The 28,000-nt window shown below is 31.1% G+C and overlaps 2 protein-coding genes across 5 annotated transcripts; one reads left to right on the top strand and one right to left on the bottom strand.

The window, feature by feature from the left end:
• Positions 1–251: 251 nt before the first annotated feature.
• LOC106064326 (fatty-acid amide hydrolase 1-like) lies at positions 252–15,917 on the top strand. Of its 3 annotated transcripts, none has more exons than XM_013222831.2 (21): positions 252–338; positions 2,740–2,913; positions 3,503–3,610; positions 3,785–3,838; positions 4,964–5,080; positions 5,538–5,702; positions 5,906–5,974; positions 6,263–6,327; positions 6,520–6,726; positions 7,239–7,276; positions 8,159–8,283; positions 9,353–9,478; positions 9,729–9,826; positions 10,438–10,537; positions 11,135–11,178; positions 11,331–11,370; positions 12,145–12,256; positions 12,948–13,096; positions 13,996–14,013; positions 14,960–15,062; positions 15,655–15,917. In XM_013222831.2, exons 3-21 carry the CDS (start codon positions 3,515–3,517, stop codon positions 15,672–15,674), a joined length of 1,746 nt encoding a protein of 581 aa, XP_013078285.2. In that variant the 5' UTR covers positions 252–338; positions 2,740–2,913; positions 3,503–3,514; the 3' UTR covers positions 15,675–15,917. The 3 variants fall into 3 exon arrangements, with proteins under 3 accessions (XP_013078285.2, XP_013078284.2, XP_013078287.2); XM_013222830.2 differs by lacking the exon at positions 252–338 and adding an exon at positions 1,602–1,780; XM_013222833.2 differs by lacking the exons at positions 252–338; positions 13,996–14,013 and adding an exon at positions 1,602–1,780.
• Positions 15,810–26,073, bottom strand: LOC106064327 (palmitoyltransferase ZDHHC21-like). 2 transcript variants are annotated; one of them, XM_056030443.1, is made up of 8 exons: positions 25,753–26,073; positions 24,138–24,405; positions 23,327–23,425; positions 22,956–23,064; positions 21,523–21,661; positions 20,069–20,185; positions 19,715–19,761; positions 15,810–19,025 (listed from the first exon to the last, which is right to left on the bottom strand). In XM_056030443.1, exons 2-8 carry the CDS (start codon positions 24,358–24,360, stop codon positions 18,905–18,907), a joined length of 855 nt encoding a protein of 284 aa, XP_055886418.1. In that variant the 5' UTR covers positions 24,361–24,405; positions 25,753–26,073; the 3' UTR covers positions 15,810–18,904. The 2 variants fall into 2 exon arrangements, with proteins under 2 accessions (XP_055886418.1, XP_013078289.1); XM_013222835.2 differs by having other exon boundaries at positions 22,956–23,067; positions 25,753–26,070.
• Positions 26,074–28,000: the final 1,927 nt, after the last annotated feature.

Raw genomic sequence — 28,000 nt, 5'->3', positions numbered from 1 at the left:
CCCCCACCCTAGCTACGCCACTAATGTGAGGTCAGTTGTTATTATCCCCTCGGTTGATATAACAATGGGGTATGTTGTTATTTTGGATAACTTCCATAAACGTTTAATCTCCAAACCTAGGCTCCCATATTTTCGTTGTTTTCCCATTTCAGATTTTCTTAAATTACGAGACAGTGGTACGGAGTTGTCAATAATGGTAGCGTTTTTTTTTTTTTTTTTTTTTTTTTTTTTTAAATCAATGAACAGCAGATCAGGGCGCTTAAAATCTACCATTTTGTCGGTCAAAATAGGCCTATCCCAGTACAGCAGATGATCAGTAGACTCGAGAACCTCTTGTGGTGAGTATTTGTAATAAGGAAGAGTATCCTTACAGATCAAATTATGTGTCAAAGCTAAGTGTTGGTGTATTAACTTTGCAACTTGGTTATGGCGACCTAGGTAGGCAGATTCTGACAGGGCTGAACATCCTGCCATTATGTTCAATTGACTCACCCACATTACCACATTTTCGGCATTTGTCAACAACATAGAGTTTTAGGATATGCTTCTGGTAATTTTTTGCCCTAATTACTCTGTCCTGTATTGCTGTAACAAGGCCTTCGGTTTCAGAGTAGAGATGACCTGCTTTGAGCCATGTTAAGGAAGCAGCCTTGTCAGTGGAGTGTTTTTTCTTCCCATTGGCGAATCTCATGCCCTACGTCGTCCAAATTGACATTAACACCAGCATTGTTTAGCCTTATCCAGAATATCATCCTTGGATGAAGGGTTCCTAGGCAGGGTCATGGTGTTTTTATTATTATATCAATGAGATTGCTGATGTGCTGTTGAGCAGCCACAATTTAAGATGGATAGACTTCAACATCTGGGCAACTGGTTCAAGAAAGGATTTATAATTGACAACAATGAAAAGACAAATCAGTATGGATGTTCGATTTTATTATCTAACAGTTTTTTTTCCCTCAATAATAATAATAATAATAATAATAATCTTTATTATCCGTAAGGAAATTTGTCTTACAATTTGTGCATTACACCAAACAAAAAACATTATAACTATAAGAAACCAAAGTGTACATTCACACCAGACTCACTCATAATTTAGGCTACATGTGACAAAGTTTATATCAGATTGTTCTTATTTAATGATTTGATTGCCAGGGGAACAAAAGAGTGTTTGTGTCTGTTTTATGGCAAGGGAGAAAACTGATAATTTTCAGAGACAATTATCCGTGGACTGTATATAACTACCCCTGTCGAGCTTAATATATTGTGTTGTTTACGTATCCACCGTGTTAGGACTGTAAGAATTCAAACTTTTAACGTTTGCTGACAAAGACATTCATAGAAAATATTTTTTTCTATATTCGGCAAACGTAATATTTTAAAATATAAGATCTATCTAAATCTAGAGGTTCAGATGGCAGTGTGTAGAGTCTAAGAGTCCAGCTCTTGAATTATGTAGAGTAGACGAAGTACAGGACTATTCTAGTAAGTAAGCGCATTACCCATCTGCATCTCTGTTGCAGCGATCTCCTACCTCTCAATATATTTGTTGAATCTATAGGTCTGTGAATTTTTTTGCCACTCTCCAGAAACGATGTTTAAATTAAATTTCAATTAGTTGCCAGCAACAGTACACAAATTTTCCTATGAGCGTCAAAAAGGAATCTAGAAGATCTCTTATAGATCTAGATATCTAGACCTAATAATGGTGTTTCATTATATAATGCCGATAAAGGCTATCGAAATTTATTTATCATACATACACAGTAAACTTTTAGTAAGTTAAATATCATACTATCAACTGTGTATCAATACGATAATCATAATGATTAATGTAACTTAATGTTAAATGATTTACACTAAATTACAGTAATTTACTAAAAAAAAAATTGACTCATTTACTATCATATTTTTTAATCATAATAAGATAATTTAATCGGACATTGACATATGATCATGAATATTATCAATTATGATAATGAAATAAAATTTAAAATGACTGATAATGATCAGATAATCATTCATAAGAATAATTATTATATTTAATTTTAATGGTAATTTCTGCTTTTAGCTATTTAATACTATAGGCTATAGCCTAGATCTAATTATATGGGGATATGTTCTTACTGAGTTACTCAAACTAGTAGCATATGTTAAATTAGATACCAATATCTAATTCTCCAAAGTAGATAAAAGTTAGGTACGGTATTATCAAACTAATTGCAGTATTAGTACTAGACCTATTAGTTGATCTAGTAATTAGCAGCTAAGCAGATCTTTTTGAATCAATAAGGCTGTGAGCATATGTTACAAAACATTGCTCCCTACCCCTAAAATCTTTATGATTTATTTCATATCTGTCTCTTACTCTTGCAAGACAGCTACACACTTCTATCTCTCTTAAAGACATTACTTCACAAAAGAAGATAATTACATCCTATGCATTTCATGTGTCAATCTAGTCATGCATGTTAATCAATGACTTTGCTCTGCTACATTTTGGTTTGCCTGGCTGATTCATGCAACCCTTTCTATTCTCTAAGGAAGAAGAAGCACTTGTACAAATTCGTTCTAGCGTATGGAATAAGAAATGTCCCTCTATTTTTGTGCCTTTCTGGGTATTTCATTAGATTTTGTTTTTCTATTTGTAAATTATGGTTTAGTGTTTTATGTATTATAGCACAATGCATTACATTTATTAAATCATCTTTTAGTCTCCAAATAAATTTACTTCAGTATGTCCCAGAACAATACAGAAAAAGATTTGTGGCAGCCATCTTTCTACTTTATCTCATTCATCTTGGAGTACAGCACATCAACTTTTTAGCCAATCTTTGGAAGATCAGGAAACGTAAACAGTCTCTAAAACAACGATGTGACAGTCTAACTCATAAATTAAAAGATGTCAAGGTTGCAATTGAATTTTTTTTTAACAACTTCAATAAACTACTGTTGTGTTTTTTTGTTGTACATGATGAGTGTTGAAATGTTTAATTTATGATAATACATGTTCAAAATGTTAAAAGAAGGCAATAAGTTTAATTCAAACTGTAGGCAAATATTGTCAAAAAAAAGTTTCTTGGTTAATGAGGCTTGAAATTATTTGTTGTGCAGAATTTCCTAAATTATGTCTTAAGATAAAAATAGCTGTTTCAAAAACTTATATGATAATACGTATAATGTAACAATATGAAAAAATTCCATTTTGACAGATACAACCATTATTATCTAAGCTAATGTAATGTTGCAGAATTTAAGACATGATTTCCTTTTTTTAAAACAAATCTAATTTTTATTTTATATAATATTTTATAACCTTTGTTTCTATTTCAAATCTTTCAAACATATTGAATATTTAGAAATTATATTTAAATAAACAAAATTAGTTGCATTCATTACAAAATGTGCAACCCAAAATGTTTATATTTTTTTCTTGCTGGTTGTCTCAGAACTTTCTCTTAAAGAAAAACTTTTTATATCTATTCTTTTTCTTAAAAAGACTTCTCCAAATATGTTCATTCCATACATGACGTTGCGTGACCTTTCAAATGAAATTCAAGACTCTATCTTGATGCCAGAAATGGTCATAAATGCCTTCCAGCAACAGGTAAATGATTGTTCTTTCTTTTACAATAAATAGAAAATGCTGCAGATTATTCAATATTATTTCACTTGAAATCAAATTTTAGAAACCTTTTTTTAAATAGTATTTTTAAATTAAAATTAAATACTAATTATTACTAAAAAGTACTACTTTAAATATTCTTTTTTTTTCCCCAAGGCCTTGAACTGTAATAAACATCTAAATGGGATTGCTGACTTCATCCCTCTTGATGTATGTATTTTAATAGATTTATAGTATTTCCAGTTAGTTGAAGTTGAAATTGAAGTTGAAATTTATTGAAAGTTATATTGCTAATGGATCTTTCATTTTGTTCTTTGATTTTTAGATATTTGATATTAACCCATATATTTCATTTTTTTAATTTCAAACTATTTTACAGAATGTGGTGGCTGTATGCCAGAACATCTGGCTAACAAACCAAAAGATTTAAAGTTTAATTTTTGTAGGCTTATTTTAGGAAAAATTTAAGAAAAAAATTGTTATCCACTCAGGCGCTAGATATTACTAGATATCAATTATATGTTATAATGTTGTCTTGGTAATGCCTTTTTCACTTTTAATGTCAGTGTATTGAGAACTAGTATTTCCCTTTTTATTAATTACATTATGTTCTTTGAACAGCATTCAAATTAATTTAATGCCATGTTAAGGACAACTGGTCATTTCAGGTGTGCTTTAGATTGTCAAATGAGAGCTATGTACAAAGAAATGACCATTCCCTAACAAACTGGACAGTATTAATTTCCTCCCCTGCAAAGAGCAATCTTCCAACTAAGAACAGGACACAGCTCTGTTGAATTACCATCTTAACAAAATAAATTCCACACAACTCCACCTTTGTAGACACTGTACCCACCCTTATGAAACTGTAAATATATCAACTTTCAATGCCCCTTCCTAATCCACCTTAGCCAGACCCTACTACTACTACAGCCCGACATAACCAACACCCTGTACAGCAGTGCTGAACAACTGAAGAGAACAGCACACTATTTTTTCTTGGCAAAGTCTGCAAAAGAGCTCACAGCTCAGCCCCAAAAAGCTGGCTAGAAGAAGAAGAAGGATTTGTCAACTGTCTGTGGCTTGAATTTCATTTGCTATCATTGATGAAGGATACAGCAATAGCAAATTGTAAATTTTAATACAAGAAGTCTTTTAACTTATATGATATATAAAAATGTTTTGTATAACATTTTGTATAATAAGACATAACTCACACCCCTATAGAATCAAGAAGATCATTAGGTTACTACACCTAAGTGGAAAATGTGGCTCAAAATTATTTCATGTCTTAGTTTCTATTGTTAAATGATCTTTTCTGTTTTGGCCTACTAGTTAAAAGAATTTGAAAAAAGGACATCAGTCAAGAAAGAATCCATAGCAATAACTATTCCTGTCAAAGAAACTAATTTATTAGCTGCTCCTCCAACTTCAGGATCAATTTTTTACCAGGTCAGATTTTTTATTTTTTTACAGTAGAATAAATACTTTTACTAATTTATTCTGAAAGAAAAACAAACAAACTTACATGTGATTTAAAAAAAGATTCAATGGGTGTCTGGTTACTTCATCCCTCAGTCCCTTCATCCCTGGGCATTTCATCCCCTGATCTTTTATCCAACAAATAATAATTGTAAAAGTTACAAAATCGGCAATATGTTCATTTAAAAGTGTGATGCATTTAAAAAGAATAAAATTAAATGCCTTGTAAAAAAATTATAGTAAAAAAGTAAAGCTCCCTACACATCTCCAAGTTATGTCCCACATATCTCCAAGTTATGTCCTACACATATCCAAGTTATGTCCTACACATATCCTACACATATCCAAGTTATGTCCTACACATATCCATGCATAGTTACCAAACTTTACACTAATGATTGTTTTTTAAGTTCATCTATCTTTTCAGATGTACACCAAACTATTTTCCTGCTTCAGTAACAAGGAAAGTGAATGTTCCAGTAAAAACTTGAGTGTACAGGGAAAATCCCTTTCAGTAAAAGAACTACAAAATATCAGACGCTATTCTGTTTATGGCATTCCAATTAGTTTAACTGAAATTATTCATGTGAAGGTAAGTCTTTGTGTCTTCAAAACCACTAACAAAAAAAAAAAAAAGAATTGCATGAAAAGAAAACTAATTTTACTGTTAATTTCTGTTCAAATTTTTTTGAGTTTTAAAAAAATTTCCTTTCCATTCAAACTTTCAGTGCTTTTTAAGAATGGTATTTTTTATATATTCTATTTACTTTTTTTTCCTTCTGGTCCATTGTTTAGTCCCATGATTCCACTGCAGGTTTAAGTCTCAATCTTAATGTCATGGTGAAAGATGCTGTTATTGTTAAGGTAGGAATTTAGAAATAATTCTAATTTAGACTTAGTATCTGTCATACTTTTGTAAACTTGTAATCTAGCCAGTCTTATGATATGATGTATGTAACTACAAAGACACTGGTTTAGAGATTTTCATTCTTTTTAAAAATAATGATTCAAAGAGATTCAAAAGCCCAGTACATTATTAAACTTATATAGAAGTCAATGGAAGAGAAACCCATTTCAGATTTCAAGGGTTGGGAGTTACTACATATTAATATATGCATATTAATAAAATTGTATTTTTTTTAATACTATCAGGTTCTCAAATCTCAAGGTGCTATTCCATTTATAAGAACAAATGTACCACAGATTGGCTTACAATCGTAAGTTGCTGTTAAAAATAGGCTTTAAGCACTCTCTTGAGTTTGTGCTGATCACAAAACTCCTGTAAAGAATCCACCATTGATGTGTTATGTAGTAATTAAGGTCTGAAATAACAAAACAAAACATACATAAAACTATTTTTGTCGGTAAAAGCTAACATTAAAAAAATTGTTTTATTTATTGCTTACTAGGTTTGCATCATCAAATCCAATTTATGGCACAACAGTTCATCCATTTGTTGCTGGTAGATCTCCAGGTGGAGGTTCCAGTGGTGAAGGATCACTGTTGGCCTGCAAAGGGTCTATTCTTGGAGTTGGAACTGACATCTCTGGGGGTATCAGAATACCAGCTCATTTCTGTGGTGTGTGCGGTTTCAAGCCAACATCCTGTAGGATAAGGTAGTATCATTTGCTGTGTAAAATTATCATTGGCTCATTATTAGTAGACACAATCATAAACTAACTCACACTATCACATTAAACCTCTCCTATCTAGCTTACTTATTGTATTCAAGAGTTTGGTAGACTCTTAAACATACATCATGTTTAATACTAAGTTATCAGCATAATAATTACTCTATATAAATGAATGGAGCAATAAACCCATAGCTAGACTCCTGAAATAAATCATCAATGTACAACTCTATGGAGTTGGCTAGATTGTCATTTTCAAGAACATTTTGGAACCATCTAGGAATGTGAAGTCACCAGATTAGAACCTTATGAGCTATTTTTAGCTTCCCAAATGATTGAAAAATGATGTCATACTAATCACATTCCAGATTTGCTTGCATAATAATGTCACTAACCAACTACCATTGTTATTAGGGATTGTGAGTCATCTTATTTACATAGACATGTAGACATTTTTTGGGGGTTTTAATGAGTTGTTATTGATATTATTCATTCAGCCATAAAGGGTTAACAGTTCTCTCAGGACAAGAAAAAAGTAAGTGACAAGTGTCAGAAAAAGATGTAACTTAAAAAAATAATATTAGTGAATAAGCCCCCCCCCCTCTCATCCAATCAATTTTTGTATAGCATGTAGTGCAGCAAAGTTATAATTACCTGTCTTGAAGAGATCTTCTAAATGTGAAAAAAAAAATTGCAACAGTCGCAGAAATCCCAGCATACCTCTATCTGCAGTAGAGTGACTAACTATGAAAGACATAATACATTTCTCTCAAAAGCAAATATGGGTTAAAGAACTAATTCAGAAGATGGCCATGAAAAACAAAATTTAAAGATCCTACACCTCAAAGTTGTTACGAAAATAAGTTTTTACCATGACCATTACCATGTTTTTCAGAGGTCCAAAAACCAGTGTTGGTCTGTTGAAAGTGAGACATTTTGTTTTTTTTTAAATATGTGATGCACATACATATATAAAAATATATTTTAAATTAAAATTGAAAAAGGTAGCCCAAAACACATTTGAAAATCTTTCAAATATTCACACCTTAAAGCAAACCCTTTTATTATTTTTTTTACTCAAATTAAAATATACATATTAAATGCTTTTATGTTTAAACCATTTTTAAATTGAGATTTAAAAAAGAAAAGCAGCTTTTGTTACATGTTATTCAATAGCCAGACTTCTGTGAAATTCGTAATTCAAAATGAGCACAATCAAAGATACATACAAGGTTCTCATTTTCTCCTACAAAAATCTGTTCATGATAATAATGCTCTCATGTTTGTTAATTCAAAGTGTGAGTTTGTGTGTGATGTCTAATTATGACTGACCCCCAAGGGCTACCTGTGAATTTGTGTTTTAAATTTATTTAGCAACTCACTAGATTTAATTACTAACAATCAATGTCCAATTTAGTTCCTATTTGTGTCGGACCGTTGTCCCGTAATGTTGAGGGGCTTGTACGTTTCATGCATGCCACATGTGTGCCACTGCACTTTGAGTTGGATTGTAGAGTGACCCCATTAGCTTTTGATGAAGCGGTATGTAAAATAATTACATTATGTGTATGACCTTTTTTTAAATCATCATTTTGATCATGTTCATTTTAATTTTACCTGGTAGAGTCACATAGATCAAGAACCACAGAACTGATTGACTGCCTCTCAAGATAGAGATCTTTCATTTTAATCTTACCTGGTACAGTCAGATTGAGGGGGCCCATATCTTGTGGAGGACCCCTGGGCTGTAGCCCCGCCTTCCATCCCTTTAAATCCAGCCTTTCTCGAGCATTTCCATATCACCACCAGCAACTTGAAGAGTCTAATAAGTCTAAAAATGACACTTTCTCCTCAATTTGAATCTTCACACATTACTTCTAGGATTGTTCTCTATGGCATTAAAACTTTTTTAGATTAGTTTGTTATTTTAGCTCTCATGTTTATGTTTGTAATGTTATCACAGCGTCTTAAGCCTACATTTTTTATGTTAGCAGCGCTCTATAAATTAAACTATTATTATTATTCATTTTCTTTTTGTATACATAACTATTACATTTTATGGCACATATATGTTCGGTTGATTTGATGAAAGTCTATTAACCATTTGCAACATTGAAGAATAAAATTTGCTACAAATAGTGGCTCATTAATCTTTTAAGTATCGATACATTAAGATCTAGTTTTTCTTTAAATATTTATAAAATTTTTTTATTCTTTGTACATCATGACTTTGGAGATAAAGGCGGCAAAGTTTGTTTATTGATTTTGTATTTATATTTTTTATCAAGTACAAGTATTTACTTCAAACAGTTCATGTTGTTTTAAAATTTTATAACAAATATGATAATTATTATATTTTCAAAAATCTAATATCTAAAATTAATTTGAATAATCTGGAGGTAGCTTTTAATGTATGGTAGTAATTGACATTTCATGTTCTAATGTCAGGTTAAATGGATTATTTCTGTTCATTGGTTGCCTACCCTTGCATGCTTTGTTGACATAATGTGTAAACTAAATGTTAAGTAAATTGGTAAACCACCTAATGCTACAGTGTTGTGTGTTTTCTCTCACATGTTCTTTATACATTTTCATATATTTTATATCTCAGCAATATGAAAGTAATAGGCTTTTGCAAATTGGCTACTTTATAGAGGACAGTTGTACAAAGTCTACACCAGCAGTTGAAAGAGCTGTACTGCTGGCTAAAACATTGCTTGAAGCTCGTGGCCACAAGGTGAGAACCACTTCGAATATCTTCCAATTCTACTTACCAGAATTCCGCTAAATTTAGATATAATTAGCAGATCACATCTAAAAATTTATTCATTTATTTTTTCTATGAAAGTTGTGCAATAAATAAGTATGTGCTTGGAAAAATCTGGCACTTCCTATCCTACCTTTATTTCATTAAAATCTTTCATAATTAAAAAAATATATTAATAGTAATAAAAAATAGATGTTTTTATTCTTGTTCAAAATTTAAGGTTGTCAAGTTTGACCCGCCTGACCTGAAGATGATGTTGACAAAACTGTTCCTCCCTGCATTACTTGGCTCAAACTCTCAGGACATTCATTGTTATCTGTGTGTTTGTCATTCAAACAGTTGTAGTTGTTAAATTGGACACTTTTTTTTTGTTATCATATTATATTATGTTAAGGCCATTAATGCCCAATTGTATGATCCCTTATTCAACTTTGTATATTTCATTGCACGAAAAAGATTAACCTTCACAAATACAACCTTTTGAAAAGTTCCTTAATAAATAAACTTCTAATCTGAAGAAGCACCATCTAAATATGCTATTGACAGCCAGACATTTTAAAATAATTTTGCTTATTTGAAGATGCCTTAATGTACCATTAGATCCTTTTATTCTAACATGTATTTAGCTTCTATATAGATAATCCAGTGTTTCCCAAAATGTGTTCTGCAGAACCCTGGTGTTCTGCGAGTCCTGAATAGCTGTTCTGAACTACTGGAATGATTAACTCTAAAAAATAAGCAAAGTGTGCCTCTAAATATTCAGAATGCACGAAGTGTTCCGTTAAGGAAAAAGTTTGGGAAACACTGAGATACCGGTAATCAATTCAGTTTACTAAAAATCAACATCAACAAATGATAAATCCTTGATAAAATTATTTTCTTTTTATTTCTAGTATTTAATTTCAGCAAGTTAAACCATATATCCACAGGTACACAGATAAAGTTGACTCAAGTCTAAGGAGCAGTTTCTATACACCATTCACACATTACCCTGTTAGGTTCCTTTTCTCTTTCTTCTACAGGTTCATGGTAAGTTTCACTTTTTTTTCCTATCTTCATAATTTTTCTAATTGACTTTGCTTTAAGACCCTAACTAAAATTAGGAATTTTATATGAGTTACCTATTTCTATGCCCTATAGAATGAACAACTTCTTTTACCTAACAGAAGCTGGGTACCTTTTAAAGCTGGCTGGACTAGGAACTGTCTTACAGTAAAAGATAAAATTAATTTGGACTATCCATTGCTCCTAATGTATTGTAGTTCATTTTGTTACTCCGACATGTTACCTTTCAGTAAAAAAAAGTAATTGATGTATTAAAAAATATTTATATTGCATCTATTACGTAGAGATTATTGTACTATGTAGTTAAGTTTCCAAAATTGTCTAATAGAATTGTTTCTTAGATTCTATGTAAACCTTATTGCTAGAGGTATTTTGTATCACTTGCTACCACACACAAAACCTAACAAGTAAATAATTTATTATTAATTGGGTAATTGCATTATATTGTTTTATTATAATTTATTATATTTAAAATATTATATATATCTTGAATGATCTTATTAGTAAAAGACAGTTTATAAATAATAATATCTGTGTGCTAAACGGCTTGCTCTATTTCAGAATAACCCTATTGATGCTGATCTAATGGCCATCAAGTATCCAGAGTAAGTTGTTCTGTTTAATAAATTATATTCAGTGATATTCAGATCAAGTATAGTGAACCTAGGAAAAGAAATTCTATTTGGGGATCAAGATTTTCATGCATTTCTAAATATAAATTTTGGCAAACCTCTTCATTTTTTTTTTTGCTCCTCAGGACTGTGACTGATTGGTGGAATTTGATGAAAAACATTGGGGTAGTTTTTCTGTTTTGTTGGTTCTGTTTAAATAATTTGGTTTCTTGAATTGATGCTATATGAACTATTCATTTTCATCGATTGGAAAAGCTTAAACCTGTCTGATATTATGAAGAAAAAAAAACTTTATTTTTACAAGCATGTTGGGTTATTGTTTTAGACAATCTGAATCATTCAAATAAAAGAAAAGCAGTTCTGTTGACAGATTTGATTTACTCAGAACTGGGGAGGGGATCATGTGGACAATGCAAGAAAGTGTAGAGATACAATTCCCTTCAATATTATTTTATAATGATAGCTTATTTGGATGCATGTCTTGTTTTAAGAATGAAATTAATGATTATTTTTCATGCTATAATGTTGACATGTATAGTGTAGTTAGAAGACTTGAGACTGGTGGCCTTTACCATCAGTATACAAAGGGCTTAGTAAATATCTCAGCAGATGATATTTTATCATGTTGGTTGAAAGTTTTTTCCAATATTTATCATTAACTTTTAAACCATTTTACTATTTGATGTTAATTTCACATGTAATGTAAAAAAATAACTGGGGTATGAATGCATATTTTGTGTGCTATAGTGTAAATTGTTCTATCTATGTATTGTTATTTGAAATGCATAATTATAAAACAAGATTATTATTATTATTATTGGATACATTGAGCACTGCACATTAGGATGCTACTTTCGGTAGTGTATGGGTCTGTATATGGTATTTAAAACTTCATTTATAGAATTTGATTCAGTAATTTATTTCTATGTCATGAAACAGGACTTTAAACTTAGATTCATGAAAAAATGGAATGAAGCCAAAATTGATGCTTTACTTTGCCCAGTTCTTCCTTTTGCAGCTTTAAAACTTGGAAATGAAAAATATTTTACTGGTAAAAGTTTTTGTCTGATTTTTCATTTAGATGTTTCTTGTAAGGTTTTATACAAATTTTTTAAATTATCCACTGCCAAACAATCCGTATTTGCAACTGGGCTTATTTGTGACCCTTCCCTTGAACTGAGACTCATTTCAGTTAATCCATTTTTAAACCTCTACCTAATACTTACTTTATAACAAAAATGTGTCTTGGAGATGAAAGGTATAAATCATATTTGGCTTTTTTTCCTTAATGATTTATTTATCTGCGCACTTCATACATTTTGAGTGAAGTTTGTTTTTCAATTACTTTGTCTTGAATAAGTTATATAACACAAAAAATAAAATTATCTCAATGCAAATGACTTTCTGTCATGGATGCATCTGTGCTATTAAGCACATGTTGCAAGTTTGCAATACACAGCTAGTTGCATGGGGGTCAAATTATGTTGTATTGGAATTAACAAAGCTTATATAACTCACTGTCTCCACAATTTCCGGTCAGCAGCTGTTATAACATGTAAGAGAGAGGCTGGTCCATTCTTTTACATTGTTTTTTAATTGAATTAATGTGGCCTTGAGTTGGTAAAATTTGCAATTTAATTTTAAGCTCATTTTTTAAATTCCTAATATATGATTGCAATGGTTAAGAAGGTATTATGTGTATGTCAGTCATAATGAAAACGAATTCTATTGGTTTATTGCAGGCTGTTTAACTTTTGCAACATTATTCAATGTCTTGGACTTCCCAGCTGGTTGTGTCCCTGTAGCAGAAGTGGAGAAATCAGACAATGAAAATCTAAAGAATTCTATGAAATACAAGGTTTCAACTAAATTGGAAAGGTTAATTGTGGAGGTAAATAATTTTTAGATAGCTACTTTTTGTTGATGTGGAAATAGTTTTCATAAAATGAGACACTATTTTTATGTATATATTTTTTTCATTTTATACAAGACTTAATTATTTTTACTCTTTTTTTTTTTTTTTTTTTTTTTTCATATTTCTCAATTTTCTGAATCAGCATAGTTAGTTGTTTTTTTTTTGTTGTTGTGGGGCGAGGTGGCTAAGTGGTTCGAATACCAGTAAAGACTGGAATTTCGAACGCAGATTATTAACAATGCCCCTGAGTCCAGCCAACTTTAATTTGTACCTGGTATATATTGGGGAAGTAAAATTGATGGGTCATTGTGCAGACAACATGACACCTTGGTTAACCATCAGACATAGAAACAGCTGAGCTTTATATCATTATATCATCATTATACACATAATCATCTTCTTTTTTAAAGTAATGTCTGTATTATATAAGATAAGATCTGCCCCCATAGATTGCTAGGTCCGAAGTGGTACCCCCTTTTTTTTCTTGATCCATGGAATGTCAGGTTTGTTAGTTTCTGGCTGAACTTCTTTATTTTTAAGGAAAGTAGAATAGACAAATAATTCAGTCCACCATTCATTTCCAAATATTCACAAGTTGATTCTTATTTTTAATCTCCCATTTTTAAAAACTTTGTTTGATTATTTTAGCAAGCTTAACATTTTGTGTCTTTCACAAATTAAAACTTTCAATTCTACTATAAAGATTATCTCTGTTTTAATGTCATAGAGTACAGAGTGTACTGATTTAACAAATATTATATCCTACTAACATTTTTGTCAATAGAGTTGAAACAGAAGTAGCTTGCATTGAGATTGTAGCTTAGTGACTTAAAAAAAAATCACCTCATTCATATGTATTTTACTTTTCTCACTAGGATCAATTAGATCCAAAGGTAATACTGTATTTAAAGTTTCTCCATTTTGTTGAAATATTTTAAAATGTTTGACTCTAATTTAATTTTTTCATAAATAACTTTATTTTTAATAATATAATTAATTTCATAATTTAAACAAAAAATTAGCACTGGCATAAACATTCATGTATTATATTTATAAACAACATGGTATAAATCAGAGATGCTACATTTCTTTATTGAGAAAAACATGTAAAAACTTAAGAAACTTTTGTTTAGTTTCAGAGTTTAGCTTTAGATTTAGTTTAATTAGTGATTACAGATTGATCATATCAACATGGATAATGTTTGCCTAACAAAATCACTGATTTTTCCCCTTGGATGTCCTTTTTTTGTTGTTGTAAACACTCCATAAAAATTTGAATCTTTTTCTCTGCCTCCATGTTTTACACAAGTCTTCACTAGATTTACTTAGACCCTCATGCGCCACAGTCTCTTGTAATGTCGGCAGCCTCTTCCCAGCTGGTGTCCACTGCCTTTGAGGTCCTCCATGAAGGTGCGGTACCAAGTTACATGAGGACATCCCTGTTTCTGTTTTCCTTGTATGTGCCTCCATGTTATTTCTACCCTTGGGATTCATTCATCTCTAGGGATACACCTAATTGTTTCCAAAGGAAATAGGTGTATTTGCATTTTTTCAGACACCTGTTTTTATTCCTGGTTATAATTGAAAACTAACTAAAACCTATGACTTAGCAGAGCTTAAGTCTCTAATTAACATGCACAACTAGATTAACACATGGACACGCCAAGGACATAATTATCTTCTGTAATGTATAAGATTTATAAGAAATTTGATTTAGCAATAATAATATTTGAGCATACCAGTTTACCATCTTAAATTTAGTATCAAGCAATTAGTTTCTTTTCCATCAGGTTTATGAATTTATAAAGCCTCTTTTAACTAGCATGTGTCTATTTGCAGATCACAAACATTGGACTGCCATTAGGTGTGCAGATAGCTGCTCTGCCTTTTTATGATGAATTAGTCCTTAGAGTAATGAGAGAATTAGAGGAAGCAGTTCAAGGTAAAATATACTCACTTCTTAGATTGTAGGTGCACTATGTGTGCCAATAAAGCATGGTCAACATATCAATAATACATTCATAATCTGATATGCTAAAATTGGAGTATTTTTAATGAGGTGATCATGTACACAGCTCTGCTGGTTAAGTGATCCATAATGTTGGTACAAAATTTTGATTACAAAAATGAACCCTCATAAATATTTAATTATTAGTTTGTTGGGCAGTTTTAGTATTCAAAACAAGATAATTGATAATTATAGACACTAAACAATATATTTCTCAAACAGCATTTTCTTTTTTTTTTTTCAGTTGTATGAGATCAATCGATTTTTTGTTTATGTCGTTTTATCTGAAAATTATTTTCCATAGCCTTATCTTTTGTTTTGTTCAATGACATCATTGTACAGGAGGTCAAGGGACTGACTGGTCACTATTGTCTATCATTTCACAGACACTGCCTATAAGTATTTTTTGAAGGGAAATATTGTGATGTCTTCAGTCACTGGATATTAAAAAAATGTTTTAAACCATTTAAATTATACATTTACTTCATTGTCTAACTTGTTTTTTTTTTGTGTTTTTTTTTTTTAGCAAAGTCCAATGTAGACTAAACTCAGGGATGTGACCAGTGACATCTTGTGTCATTAAAGTGAAACAGATACATCTAATGGTGACAAAAAGTGAACTAGTATAATAAAGCAGACACTAAATTTGAATTTTGTAAATGAAAAAACAAAAAATAAACATACTTAGTATTTTCATTTATTTACAAACAAACAGCGTATGGATATAGAAACCATTTAAGAAATGTCACATACTGAATGTTGAATAATAAAAAAACCCTACAAAACTTTGTTGAGGAAGACTTGTCTTGTTTCCATTAAACAGGAACATTTATATTTAGCAACACTTCTAATAAAAAATAAAAAGCATAAAAATTGATCGTTGATGGCACAATTTTTTTGGTGCTAAGAAATTAAATAAGAAACCCCCTTTTCAAAACTAACAATGTTTTACAGAATGATTGTATACTTTTTTATACTTATAAGTAATTTAATTTTTTTTTAATACAAAAACAAAAAAAAAAAAATTTGAAAAAAAAAAAAAGAGCGTAGCCTGAAAACTAAGTATATTTCTATTCAAACTTATTGTCTCTAGCAAGCATGGTTTCTTGACCTCACATCTAGTTTATGAGTGCATGGAATGTCAAGTAATAATCATGTATGATTCCATATTGATGTAAGTTAATAAACTTGACAGATGGCAGTATAACAAGAGGGAAAGTAGTGGACAAAAGTTCACTAATTGAACTCAGAAATGTACTAAGGAAGAAATGAGAAAATAGCTTAGGATATATAGAGAGGGTAGAGTTCTGTAAATGATATCAAATGGGATAGTACAACAAAAGCAATGCCCCTTTTTGGACAACTAAAATATCAAAGATGTACAACAAAGATTTCTAACATGATAACTGAGATATACACAGAATGTCTGTGAAATAGGCATGTTGATGGAAATGAGCATTTCTTTTCAAATGGATAAATTTAATTTTGTTTTTAAATAGAATTTACAACACATCTTATTAGGTGATATTCAGCCCAAATTTGCTGAACATAAACTGAATCAACAAGACTTCTCTAGAGAAACATTGTTTTTAGTTCCAATGTAAGTAAAAATGTGAGTCAAACACAAACTTTTTGAGACCTTCTCCGAGGCAAGTAGAAAGGCTCACCCTAAGAGATATAATCAACTTTTTGAACAGACTTTCTGTAGTTACTGCTGCCAATCATACTTGAATTTCTCACAAATTTCTGAGTGCTCGAACCCTGTGACTCTTCTACTTCAATCTACCTTATACAAGGTTTGTCTTCGATGTGGCTAAGCAGCCCACTGCTGCAACCTATGTATTTTACACATCCAACGCAGACGTAACCATTGTCAGCCAGTGTTGATTTAGATTCTCTTTTCGCTTAAACTACCATAGACTTCAATGAAAAGATTAGAACTAAAAATAAATTGCAGAATGTTCTCTTCTGGACTATTTGTAAAATGAAAATAATAGGAAAAAAAATCATGATAGAGAAAAATGTGTGGGCTCATATCCAAACTTTCCAAGTAGATAAGAAAAAAATATAAATTACTGAATCTAAATTGTAAAGGCCTAGACCTTAGTGTAGCTATACAAGATAAAAACAAAAATATTCAAAAGACTAGCAGAATATTCAAAAGAATACATTATTTTGCAATCAAAACTAAGCTATGAGAATATCCAAGAGTAACAATGTACATTGTAACAACATAATGGAGAAAATATTTCAGAACTATCAAATTAAAAGAGCACTCAAAGAAACAAAGATCTTATGCAATAGTACATAGAAACTAGAAGAGTGCACAACCTGTATACAATCTAACCAAAATTAATGACACATTCATATATAAAATATATAATATAAATACATATACAAAAAGCAATCTTGATTGCTGCATGGCACCAAACCAGTTTACCTACGTAAGTAGGAGATGTGTATATATGTAAAACTAATGAAGTAGTTCTAGATGACACACTTAACATTTCACCAAGTAATTCTAATGGCTAAAACTATTTTAACATTTGATTCATTTTCAGATTAAACAACTATAGATGTGTAATACAGAACAACAATTACAACATTTTTTAATATAATCAAATGATTTTGCATAGTTAAGTAAATAAGCTAAGTAATCAACATTAAGATTTCTTCTGCTCTTGAAGTCTAATGGTTATACTATAAGCTTTGATTCTCAATTGCTAACACTCGGAAAGTAATTGAGAAATACAATGAAAGCTTCATCGTAATGTTAAAAAATGCTCAAAGCCACATACTCCAGTGTCAGGAAAGGGGAAAAAAAAAGATAATTGTTTTATGCCAAGAGATGTTTTTTTGTAATATTGTCCACACTCCTATTTGGTAGATTTATTGAGCACTTATTATAAATAAAGCAAATAAAATAAAATCCCAGCTAAAAACTACTTTTTTTTTCTAATGTAACATAAAATAAATGTGAATCAACTCATTTTCACAAGTAAAATGTAAGTATCCTATGGGTTCCTTAATGATTAAGCTAGTTATCACATTATAATCTAAAACTGGTTAACATAATATGTTAGCTTCAAAGAGTATAACATTGAGAATTTGTCTAAGCACAATATGTTATTTTATCAGTAATAGTTAAATAGCTTTATCAATGAACTGTCTTTAAAAAAAATAATTAAATATATCAATATTAATTATCAATTCATAATTTTTGGGTTATTGTATTGCCCACAGAATGTCTCCTGAACTGACCTAGTAATAAAATGTAGATATCCAAAAAAAAATGTAAATACATCAATAAATAATTTACTTTAACCTCTAGATGACTTTTTGTATGATGATATAATGCATCACAGATGCAAATAAACTAAAGTAAAAACACACAAATATTTTTTTTTATACATAGTAATAATCATTACTTTTTAAATTACATGTAACATTTATAATACATATAATAATTACATATAAATATTTGTACTTAGTTAAAGCATTCATAGACTTAAACCTCATTTCATCAAGCACAGGATAACTGGAAAGAATTATGTCAGACCCATCTGAGTGCTGATAAATATCAGATTATACTATATGTATCTCTATTATGTCCTCTTCTGGCCCTCTACATCCCCCCCCCCCCCCCAAAAAAATCAAACCAACACATTTCTGGCCCACACAGAAGCTGTGTACACTGTGCTACAAGCTAGATGTTCTTCAGTGTCTAGCCGTGGGTGGCCTCATATCTAGAGAATGTCCACACTGCCATGACCTTGTCATACATAGTACTGAGTGTCACTTGGAAGTGCTTTTCTCTTCCCTATAGGAATCAGCCAGAACAGCGGGTGACCTTGGCCACAGATTTCCCTATATGACTGAGAGCACTGTCCTTGAATACTGGCAACAGAGTAGAAGTTATTCCATTAGTTCAAATAGACAAAATACAACATTCCAGTTTACACCTTAACAAATGATCTTATTATAATCTAAGTCTGTATTAGGGGGCTGAGTGGTTAAGCCATTAGCTTCTGAACCTGGGCTCTTGGGTTTGACTCCGTAAAGACTGGAACATTGAATTTCATGATTTTTAGGGCGGGCTGAGTCCACCCAACTCTAATGTGTACCCGACTTAAGTTGGGGAAAGTAAAGGCGGTTGGTTTGTGCTGGCCACATGACACCCTGCTCATAGAAACAGATGACCTTAACATCATCTGCCCCATAGATCACAATGTTTGAAACCAAAACTTTACAACAGCCTGCATTTGTAGGGTCCCCACAACCTTTCTGTCATACATTCTGAAGGCTAGATACGTTTTGGAAGCTCTGAAAGTGTATCAACTACATTCACTTCATCAGGTGTACATGGGAACACAAATAGATACTTTTGTCTTAACACAAATAAATACTTTTGTCTTTTTTTTTAAAGTACACAAGCATCAAAGTTTGATAAGACCCTTTACCACTCAGCTATCCCAACCCAGTACAGTTAGAGTGAATGTAAAATGAAGTACATATACTTTTTAAAAGTCGGTCTAAGATATACATAAAAAGTAAAAAAAAAGTAAAAGATATACATAAGAACTTACTATAAGGTACTCCTGGGGTCCATCATAGTTTCCAGTGTGGTTTTATTCTGTAGAACAAATGATTTCAGTAGAATGAATTAGTCACTCTTAAACGAGCTGGACTTGTTCAAATGATTGAATGCTCAGAATTTTAAAAAAAACAACTTTTTCCTGTAATGTTAAACCACCTGATCAAAGTAAATTTGACAAAGGATAATGAACTATCCACTTTGACCCTCAATTCATTTTACCCCCAAATATTATCACAACAATTTTTCATGCAGTCACTGTTAACCCTTTCTACGGCTATTTGAAGTGCTGAGGTCAAATTCTTATGTAAAATTGAGACCCTTGATTGCTATAAAGCTCACTTACTCTGAGGACATTAAGGTGTTGCTGAAACAGCTGTATGCCCATTAAGGACATCATCTGTAGTGACAGAATGAACTCAAGATACATGAACCAGATACTGTGTTTGATGTAAAAGACTTCCTGTGAATACAAATATTTAACAAGCATAAGAACCATCTGACACACATTTATAAAATAGAGTAAGTTGTTTTAACAGAAAGCATTACAATGTACATTCAAGCAAATACATCAGAAAGTGTATGCTTCTTATTACAGCAGTTGGCTTGTTGCAAAGTCTGCCTAACATTGAACTCAGCCATTTGTATTGTTATTATTATTAATTTTATTATTATTATTAAGCATTATTAATAATGCTCATATTGTATGTCAAACTGATATGTTTAAAGCAACAGTCCAAAGTCTAGCAGATATTAGATATACATAGATGCAATATCCTAATGTGTGATTCAACTTTCATAATCGAAGATTATGAATTAAACAATGTGGTATATAGTAAGGCTGAACTCAGGGTTCCCCCACCATTCTGAGATGTCCAGGTAAAATATTCTATTTCAGGAGTGGAAAAACTACAAACTCTACATACATTTAGTAATAAATTTAAGAACCAACATATAAAAGAATAATTTTAAACTAGATTTGTACTATTGGCTTAATTTCATATAAATAAATTTACAATATTTTTTTTTCTGAAATCAGAAAATTAAATTTATCTGATTGGTTGAGAAAAAAAAAAGTAGTGGTAAACTGACTCTACTAAAAATCTGTAAAAACTTTAAAAATCTATATTTCTTTTCTAAACTATTGGAGTTGATTAAAATCTACTTACAAAAATTGCAATACACTATCAATTAACTATTTCAGTGGAAATCTATTTTATGAATTATTTTTAATATTAACTATTTAAAGTTTGAATGCTTCACTGCTCTTATGTTTTGTTGTTATTATAAAGTTGAAATGTTTTACTGCAATAATAAGGTTGAAATATTTTACTGCTATTATAAAGTCTAAATCATATACTGATATTATAAAATTGAAATGTTTCACAGCTATTTTAAAGTTTTACTGTTTCACTGCTATTATAAGGTTTTAATGTTTCACTGCTAATATTGGGTTAAGTGTTTTATTGCTATTATTAAGTTTTATTGTTTCACTGCTATCATAAAAGTTTAAATTTTTTACTGCAGTAATAAAGTTTGAATGTTTCATTATTATTAAGTTTAAATATTTTATTGCTATTAAAGTTTCACCAATATAAAAAGGTTAATGTTTCACCCCTGTTTTTAAGTTTGAATGCTTTACTGCTATCAGTATTGTAAAAATTGAATGCTTCACTGCTATTATTAAGTTTAAATGTTTTAAAGCTATTATAAAGTTATAAAGTAGATTTCCATGAGCTCCTGAAAAATCAGGAGGCTGCAGGAATGCTGTGTACTATATGAAAAACAAAAAAAACTTACTTTGTCACAACTAACACACTTAGGAAACACCCAGAAATGTAGCATGACCAAGACAAAAGCATACAAGCTCAGCAGAAAAGCATAAAGCAATAAGAGAATAAAGGCAAAGTGATTATTCTCTCCAACACAGTTGTTGATCCTGTAAAGATTATATAGAAATAAATGATTTATGTCAAAGTTGTTGATCCTGTAAAGATTAAATAGAAATAAATCATCTATGTCAAACATTGCGAATGTTACCTTAACATTTTTAAAAAAATTTTTGAGATGAAAATGAAAGTACAATGTGAAAATGGTTTACCCATTTAGCAGACATATTGATATTTGATATCAAGTATAAAATACTGTGACAACAGGTTTACCCGATTCGTTAGAAAATTTATATATATATAAAGATAAGATAATTTTTATTGGTCCAAACAAATGAAAATTCAGTTTGGCTACAGCTGACCACCTCAGCGTAACTACTATAACAATAATAACATAGATGCAAATATGAACAATATTCACACACGAAACACATACACATTCACAACTAGCGCTTTATGAATTAGACGTTTATGTACTTCTCTGTGACGACAGATGACTTTGCAACACTCTGACCAAAAGTGGGATAAAGGAGCTTTTAAATTTTTCTGTTTTAGTCCTAATGGAAAGGAGATGACCACTTCGTCCATATCTGATGTAACAGAGGTTTAATGGGTGCAGGTTGTCTCAGGTTGTGTGTTTTGGAAAGGCATCTTTCATGAAAAAATTATTCAAGAGATGGTAGCTGTGTTTGACTGATATTCTATGCTTTTTTAATTAGTCTATTTAATCTATATCTTAGTACCAGTGAAGTATTACCATAACAGCGGGTGATGGCAAAGTTAATAAGACTGCTGATGGTTGCAGAATAGAAAAGTTTAATTATTGTTTGTCAATTTTAAATTTTCTTAGCTTTCTAAGATAGAAGAGTTGTCGATGAATTATGGTGTAAAAGGTTTTGACAGTGTTCACTATATTATAGTATGTTGTTGATAGTTGTACCTAGGTATCTATATTCTTGCATTTGGTTGTTATCTGAACTTCTGCAAGACAGCCTTTATCTTCCCTAAAATCAATTATCAATTCTATATATAACTCTCCCATCTAAGAAGTGTTGTAGGTGCGCACTGTTAGAGACTAGACTAAGAAGGAATCTTGACATTAAAGAAGAAAGTTCCACCCAAGTCTAGAGCTAATGAAGAAGCTACACGCAAGATAGATATTGTTATTATATCTTTGTGATGTCCCATGAATAAATATCTGTATTCGTTGAGTTGCTTCCCTTCAATTTATTACTATGTATATCTATATAAGTATATATATAAAAGGTAAGTATCTGGCATCATGAGATATTATAAAACTCTGTAGACTGACAAGATTAAGAGTTAATTTAAATAAAAGATTACCATGGACAATGATGATCCATTTTCATAACACAATGTCCACACCTACGACAGTGATGTGCTCGTGGAGGTCGCATTTGGTTGCAAACTTTACATTTATTCCACTTAGTGTCTGCTATGGAGAAAAATTAAATAAATGAATGAAGCTATCCTGCTGGCAATACTTTTTTTAAGGAAATAATTTTGTTATGACAGTTACTTGTGAAACTTAAAAGAATTAAATACATGACAGGCTGTATAATAACAATGGATTAAAAGAAATAATTAATAAGAAAATAAATAAAAAATAAAACAATGAATCAGTCTTGCAAGAGATAAGCTTTGATTTTATTTTTTAAAAAAAAGGATTTTTATGATTTAATTCATAGAATTACCTTCATTTTCGGTTCCTGTATAACTGGGAATGTTTCCAGGATTTTTTAAAGATGCAGATAAAAATGATAGCAGACATAAAGCAGATACAAGATAATATCCTGAAAAAAAAAAAGTTTTCTCATAGTAATAATGTCCTTGACAACTTTATTCACCTATTTCCAAGACAACAATCAACAAATATTTAATTTGGTCTATACTAGGACCAACAGCATGGTCTTATTCTTCCAAACACATAGATTGGTGGATCCCACAATTGACTATCCACCACTACCTCCTATTCTTGAAACAAGAACTTCTTGAATAGAGTTTTAGGGATTCAGGGTGCTGAAGTCTTACACAAATTTTGGCTGAACTCCAATGGTGATATATATTCCATAAGGCTTAAATCAAACATTGATAAATCTCTATATATATATATATATATATATATATGCCTAAAATAACTTAACTTTATAACCATCATTTGTGTATCTCACTGGTTATAAAATGTGTATTTATATTTATTGATTGTCAACATAGGCTAAATGTTTTTTTCCAAATATGTTGATAGTTATAATTAATTCTTTTTATTGAACATCAATACAGAATTAATTATATTTTATATGAGTGAAGTGATATGTAGCCTACTACGCTATACAAATAGGCTTTGATAGCTCAATTTAAAAAATTGTATAGATCATTTAAAAAAATAGAGAAAAAAAAAGTTTCATTGGTATTAAACACTAAGTGATAGCTCAATAGCTTTCATTTACATTTTTATTTTTAAACAGATATAAAAAATCTAATTTTTTAATGTGACCATGGTCTCACCATAAACTACAAACCAGGAGATAACACCATCTTCATAAGCTGGCTTAACAATGATAAATAAAGGAGCAAAGGTTCCATATAACCAGTAGGCCAGAACTATAGAAGCGTAGCATCGTCCTTCTCTGTCACTGACAACATGAACCCGTCCCAAACAGGGTAGATGTAATGTACTCTCCTCTTTATGTGATGGAATTAAGTTCATAATATTATTCATGTTTATCATTTTTTAAATACATTTACTTCCTGTTAGAATTCAGTGCCAAGTGATCTGCAAAATACAAAACATTTAATATATTTATTAGAAAAAATTTCAAAAAACAACTAAATTTACAACCTCATAAATATACATGAAAGAAGGTAATGTAAGAATATATTTCTCATTTCATAACTATTGTGAATTGATGAGTTTAAACTTTCTTTCCAATAGTCTAACAATGTTTAACTATTCAGGGAAATTCATCATTTATAGGACTACAAGATCTAGTATACTAGTACAATATTAACTACATCATCCATAAAGGATCTAGATAACATAAAATTTAAAATTAATAATTAGTTATCTTTTCATCTTATAAATTACAGACATTTATTCAAAATAGAAAATAATTACACCTTACACATATCCATTATATATTAATCTAGTCATGTTAATTTAACTTTAACTCTGCTAAGTCATTGTCGACGTAGCAGGGGTGCCCCACAAAAACGCTTTTAAGACCAGCTTAGGTACCAACTTTCTTTAACGGACATAGAAGAGAGCACCTGGCTGTAGACAGCTTCAGAACAAGACAGCTGGAGATACTTTGCTGTGGGATACAGATTTGAGACCAGAAGAAAATACATCTGCTGAGGGCAGATGTGGAAGGCAACAAGGCCATCTAAACTGACCACTGATGGAGAACGCTAAATGTCTTCGTTGGAAGATGGGGGCCTCGCATAGGATTCAAAGGAAAGAAAGTTTTTTTAGAGAAAAAATTGCGAAACATGGATCACATCTTAAACAGACCAGATCCTAGATGTCTTTGGCTCGACTAGCCTAGCTCTTATTCTCTACTATGACCTATTACTATCGTTATAAGTGACTATGAAAAAATTATTCAAATTCAAAGTTTATATTCACATATTCATATAGATCTACATATATTACTATTGTTACAATGATGTCGACTAGATTCTATATGTATATAGATTGTATTTTCTAGAGCTAGACATCTAGATTAAAATAAAACTACCACTTGCTCTAGATGATAGTGATAGATTATTTTAAAATCTAAATAGGTCTTACTATATACTTATATATACTTAATATAGATAGAGACATAGAATCTAGATCTTATCTTAGATCTAGTAATACTACTACTAGTAAAAACTAGTACTGCATCTAAGTCTAATGATCTATCTGATAGATCATTAGATTCTATCATTTATTTACTGAATTTACTATTACATAACTCACAACTGTATTAGTAATTATACTGCAGTTATAGTAGGGTAGTATTTAGTAATAATTGAAAATTACTCTCTGCCTCTGGCAACACACACGATACAAATCAGAACTGTAATGTAATGTAACCTAACACAAGTTGAAATTAAGTTAATGTCAGAAGTTACTTACTACAACTACACAGTGACAGTTTGACTGGGTGAGGGGACTAGAATAAATGGAAATCAAATACTAAATAATAATAAATAGTAAATAGATCTAGAAATCTAGACCTAGCATGTGAGAAAAAGTAGGCGTTGATATAGATTAATGAATTTAATGGATGAGGAAACCAGTATCTAAATACTGTGGACCATTATTCCGACTTCATAGAGGTGGATTTATTGACGATTATTTTATTAAGGAGCTGCCATTTTAGGACGAAACCAAAACCGATGAAAACCAACACAGTGGCAGCACCAAGTCAGGGGAGATTACTTCAACAATCAAAACAGAGTTACTAACATAATAATAAAAATAGTAATGTCTTCGATAAGTGCATTCGTTATTTCACGTGACCATGTAACTAAGACGTGACTACGCAAACCCAGTTGCGACATGCATATTTTTTCCCCATCTCATGCAGATCAAGCCGTTGTCCGCCGACGGTCTATTTAAGTTTTCTTTCCGTCTTCTTCGCCTTTCTTCAGTAACAACAAGTATAGCTCTAGATGATTGTCTAGTATAAGACATTGGCCCCAAATCACCCCAATAGAAAGAAAACTATATGGAGAGCTCCATGATTTGGAAACCACTGCGCAGTTCATCTCATGTATTGGGCTAGTCATATGAACACTCCAACATAACAATGAGAACGATGAAGAAGAAGAAGAAGAATATATATTACCACCGACTCATTTTCTTGTCTCTCTTTGGTAAATATTCCCATACCAATTTCTATGCGTAGTTTAGTATAGTTCCATGGTTTAACAATCTTTTATTCGCGGCTCAAAGCAAGAATGGCGTCATATTTGTTTTATAATGCCGTTTATATCTTGATGCTCTTAGTGCTGACACACATGTTTTCACAGAATTTGATGTAATTTGTCACTGCGTCGACCCATGTTGAACCTAACAGGAAAAGTCAACGTATCTTTACTTTTTTTTTTTTGTGGAACATAATAATAATCCAAAATATTTGATTAGTAACTAAGACGTGACTACGCAAACCCAGTTGCGACATGCATATTTTTTCCCCAACCTAAATATTTTAAACTGTGTCTACAAACATCTGGACTTACCGAACACTTATGTAAGATTGCTCTTTATTGATTTCTCATCAGCTTTTAACACTATACAAATTCATTTACTCATTGAAAAGATGAAAGCGTTGCAGATTAGTCCATACATAATACTATGGGCTAATGAATTTTTGACCCAGAGAGCTCAGAGGGTTAGGGTAAACAATGTTATATCTAATGAACGCATAGTTAACACAGGGGCGCCCCAGGGGGCTGTGACATCGCCATTGTGGTTCATTTTGTACACCAATGATTTTCAATCCGATAGTTCTTGTTGCTCCTTCACAAAATTCGCTGATGATGCGGCTCTTCTTGCCCTGCTCTCAGAGAGCTCAGACGTAAATGAGTATTTCAAAGAATTAGAACACATTGAAGAATACTGTAAAGATAATTTTTTATTATTAAATGTAAAAAAAACCCAAAGAAATGATAATCGATTTTCGTAGGGACAAGAAGGAAAATGATATTGTTTCTGTAGCTGGAGAGACTATTGAAATTGTGCAAACCTTTAAATACCTTGGTACTATCCTAGACAATAAACTAAATTTTACTGCAAATACTGATTACATCAGCAAAAAAGGGCAGCAAAGATTACGACTACTAAGAAAACTGTCCTCGTTTAATGTTAGCGAAAAGGCCTTGGCTATGTTTTATCACGCTCACATCTGCAATATTTTAAGTTTCAATATCACTGCCTGGTATGGCAATCTGAGCATTAAAAATAAAAATAAACTTAATAGAATCCTAAATGCTGCTGGCAAAATCATTGGCAAAAAACAAACCCCATTTGGGCAGTTGTTTGAGACAAACATCTATAAAAAAGCTAACAAGATCCTCGAAATAAAGAATCACCCTTTGTGTCAGGATTTTGTGATTTTACCATCACAAAAGAGATACAAGACACCGATAGCAAAGACAAACAGACACAAACACTCTTTTGTTCCCCTGGCAATCAAATCATTAAATAAGAACAATCTGGTATAAACTTTGTCACATGTAAATTATGAGTGAGTCTGGTGTGAATGTACACTTTGGTTTCTTATAGTTATAATGTTTTTTGTTTGGTGTAATGCACAAATTGTAAGACAAATTTCCTTACGGATAATAAAGATTATTATTAATATTATTATTATTATTAT

This window comes from Biomphalaria glabrata, chromosome 5 (assembly GCF_947242115.1).
Source record: "Biomphalaria glabrata chromosome 5, xgBioGlab47.1, whole genome shotgun sequence".
In the NCBI taxonomy this organism is placed as follows: domain Eukaryota; kingdom Metazoa; phylum Mollusca; class Gastropoda; family Planorbidae; genus Biomphalaria; species Biomphalaria glabrata.
Note: the sequence above shows the minus strand (reverse complement) of the source record. Positions and strands in the feature narration are given on the sequence as shown.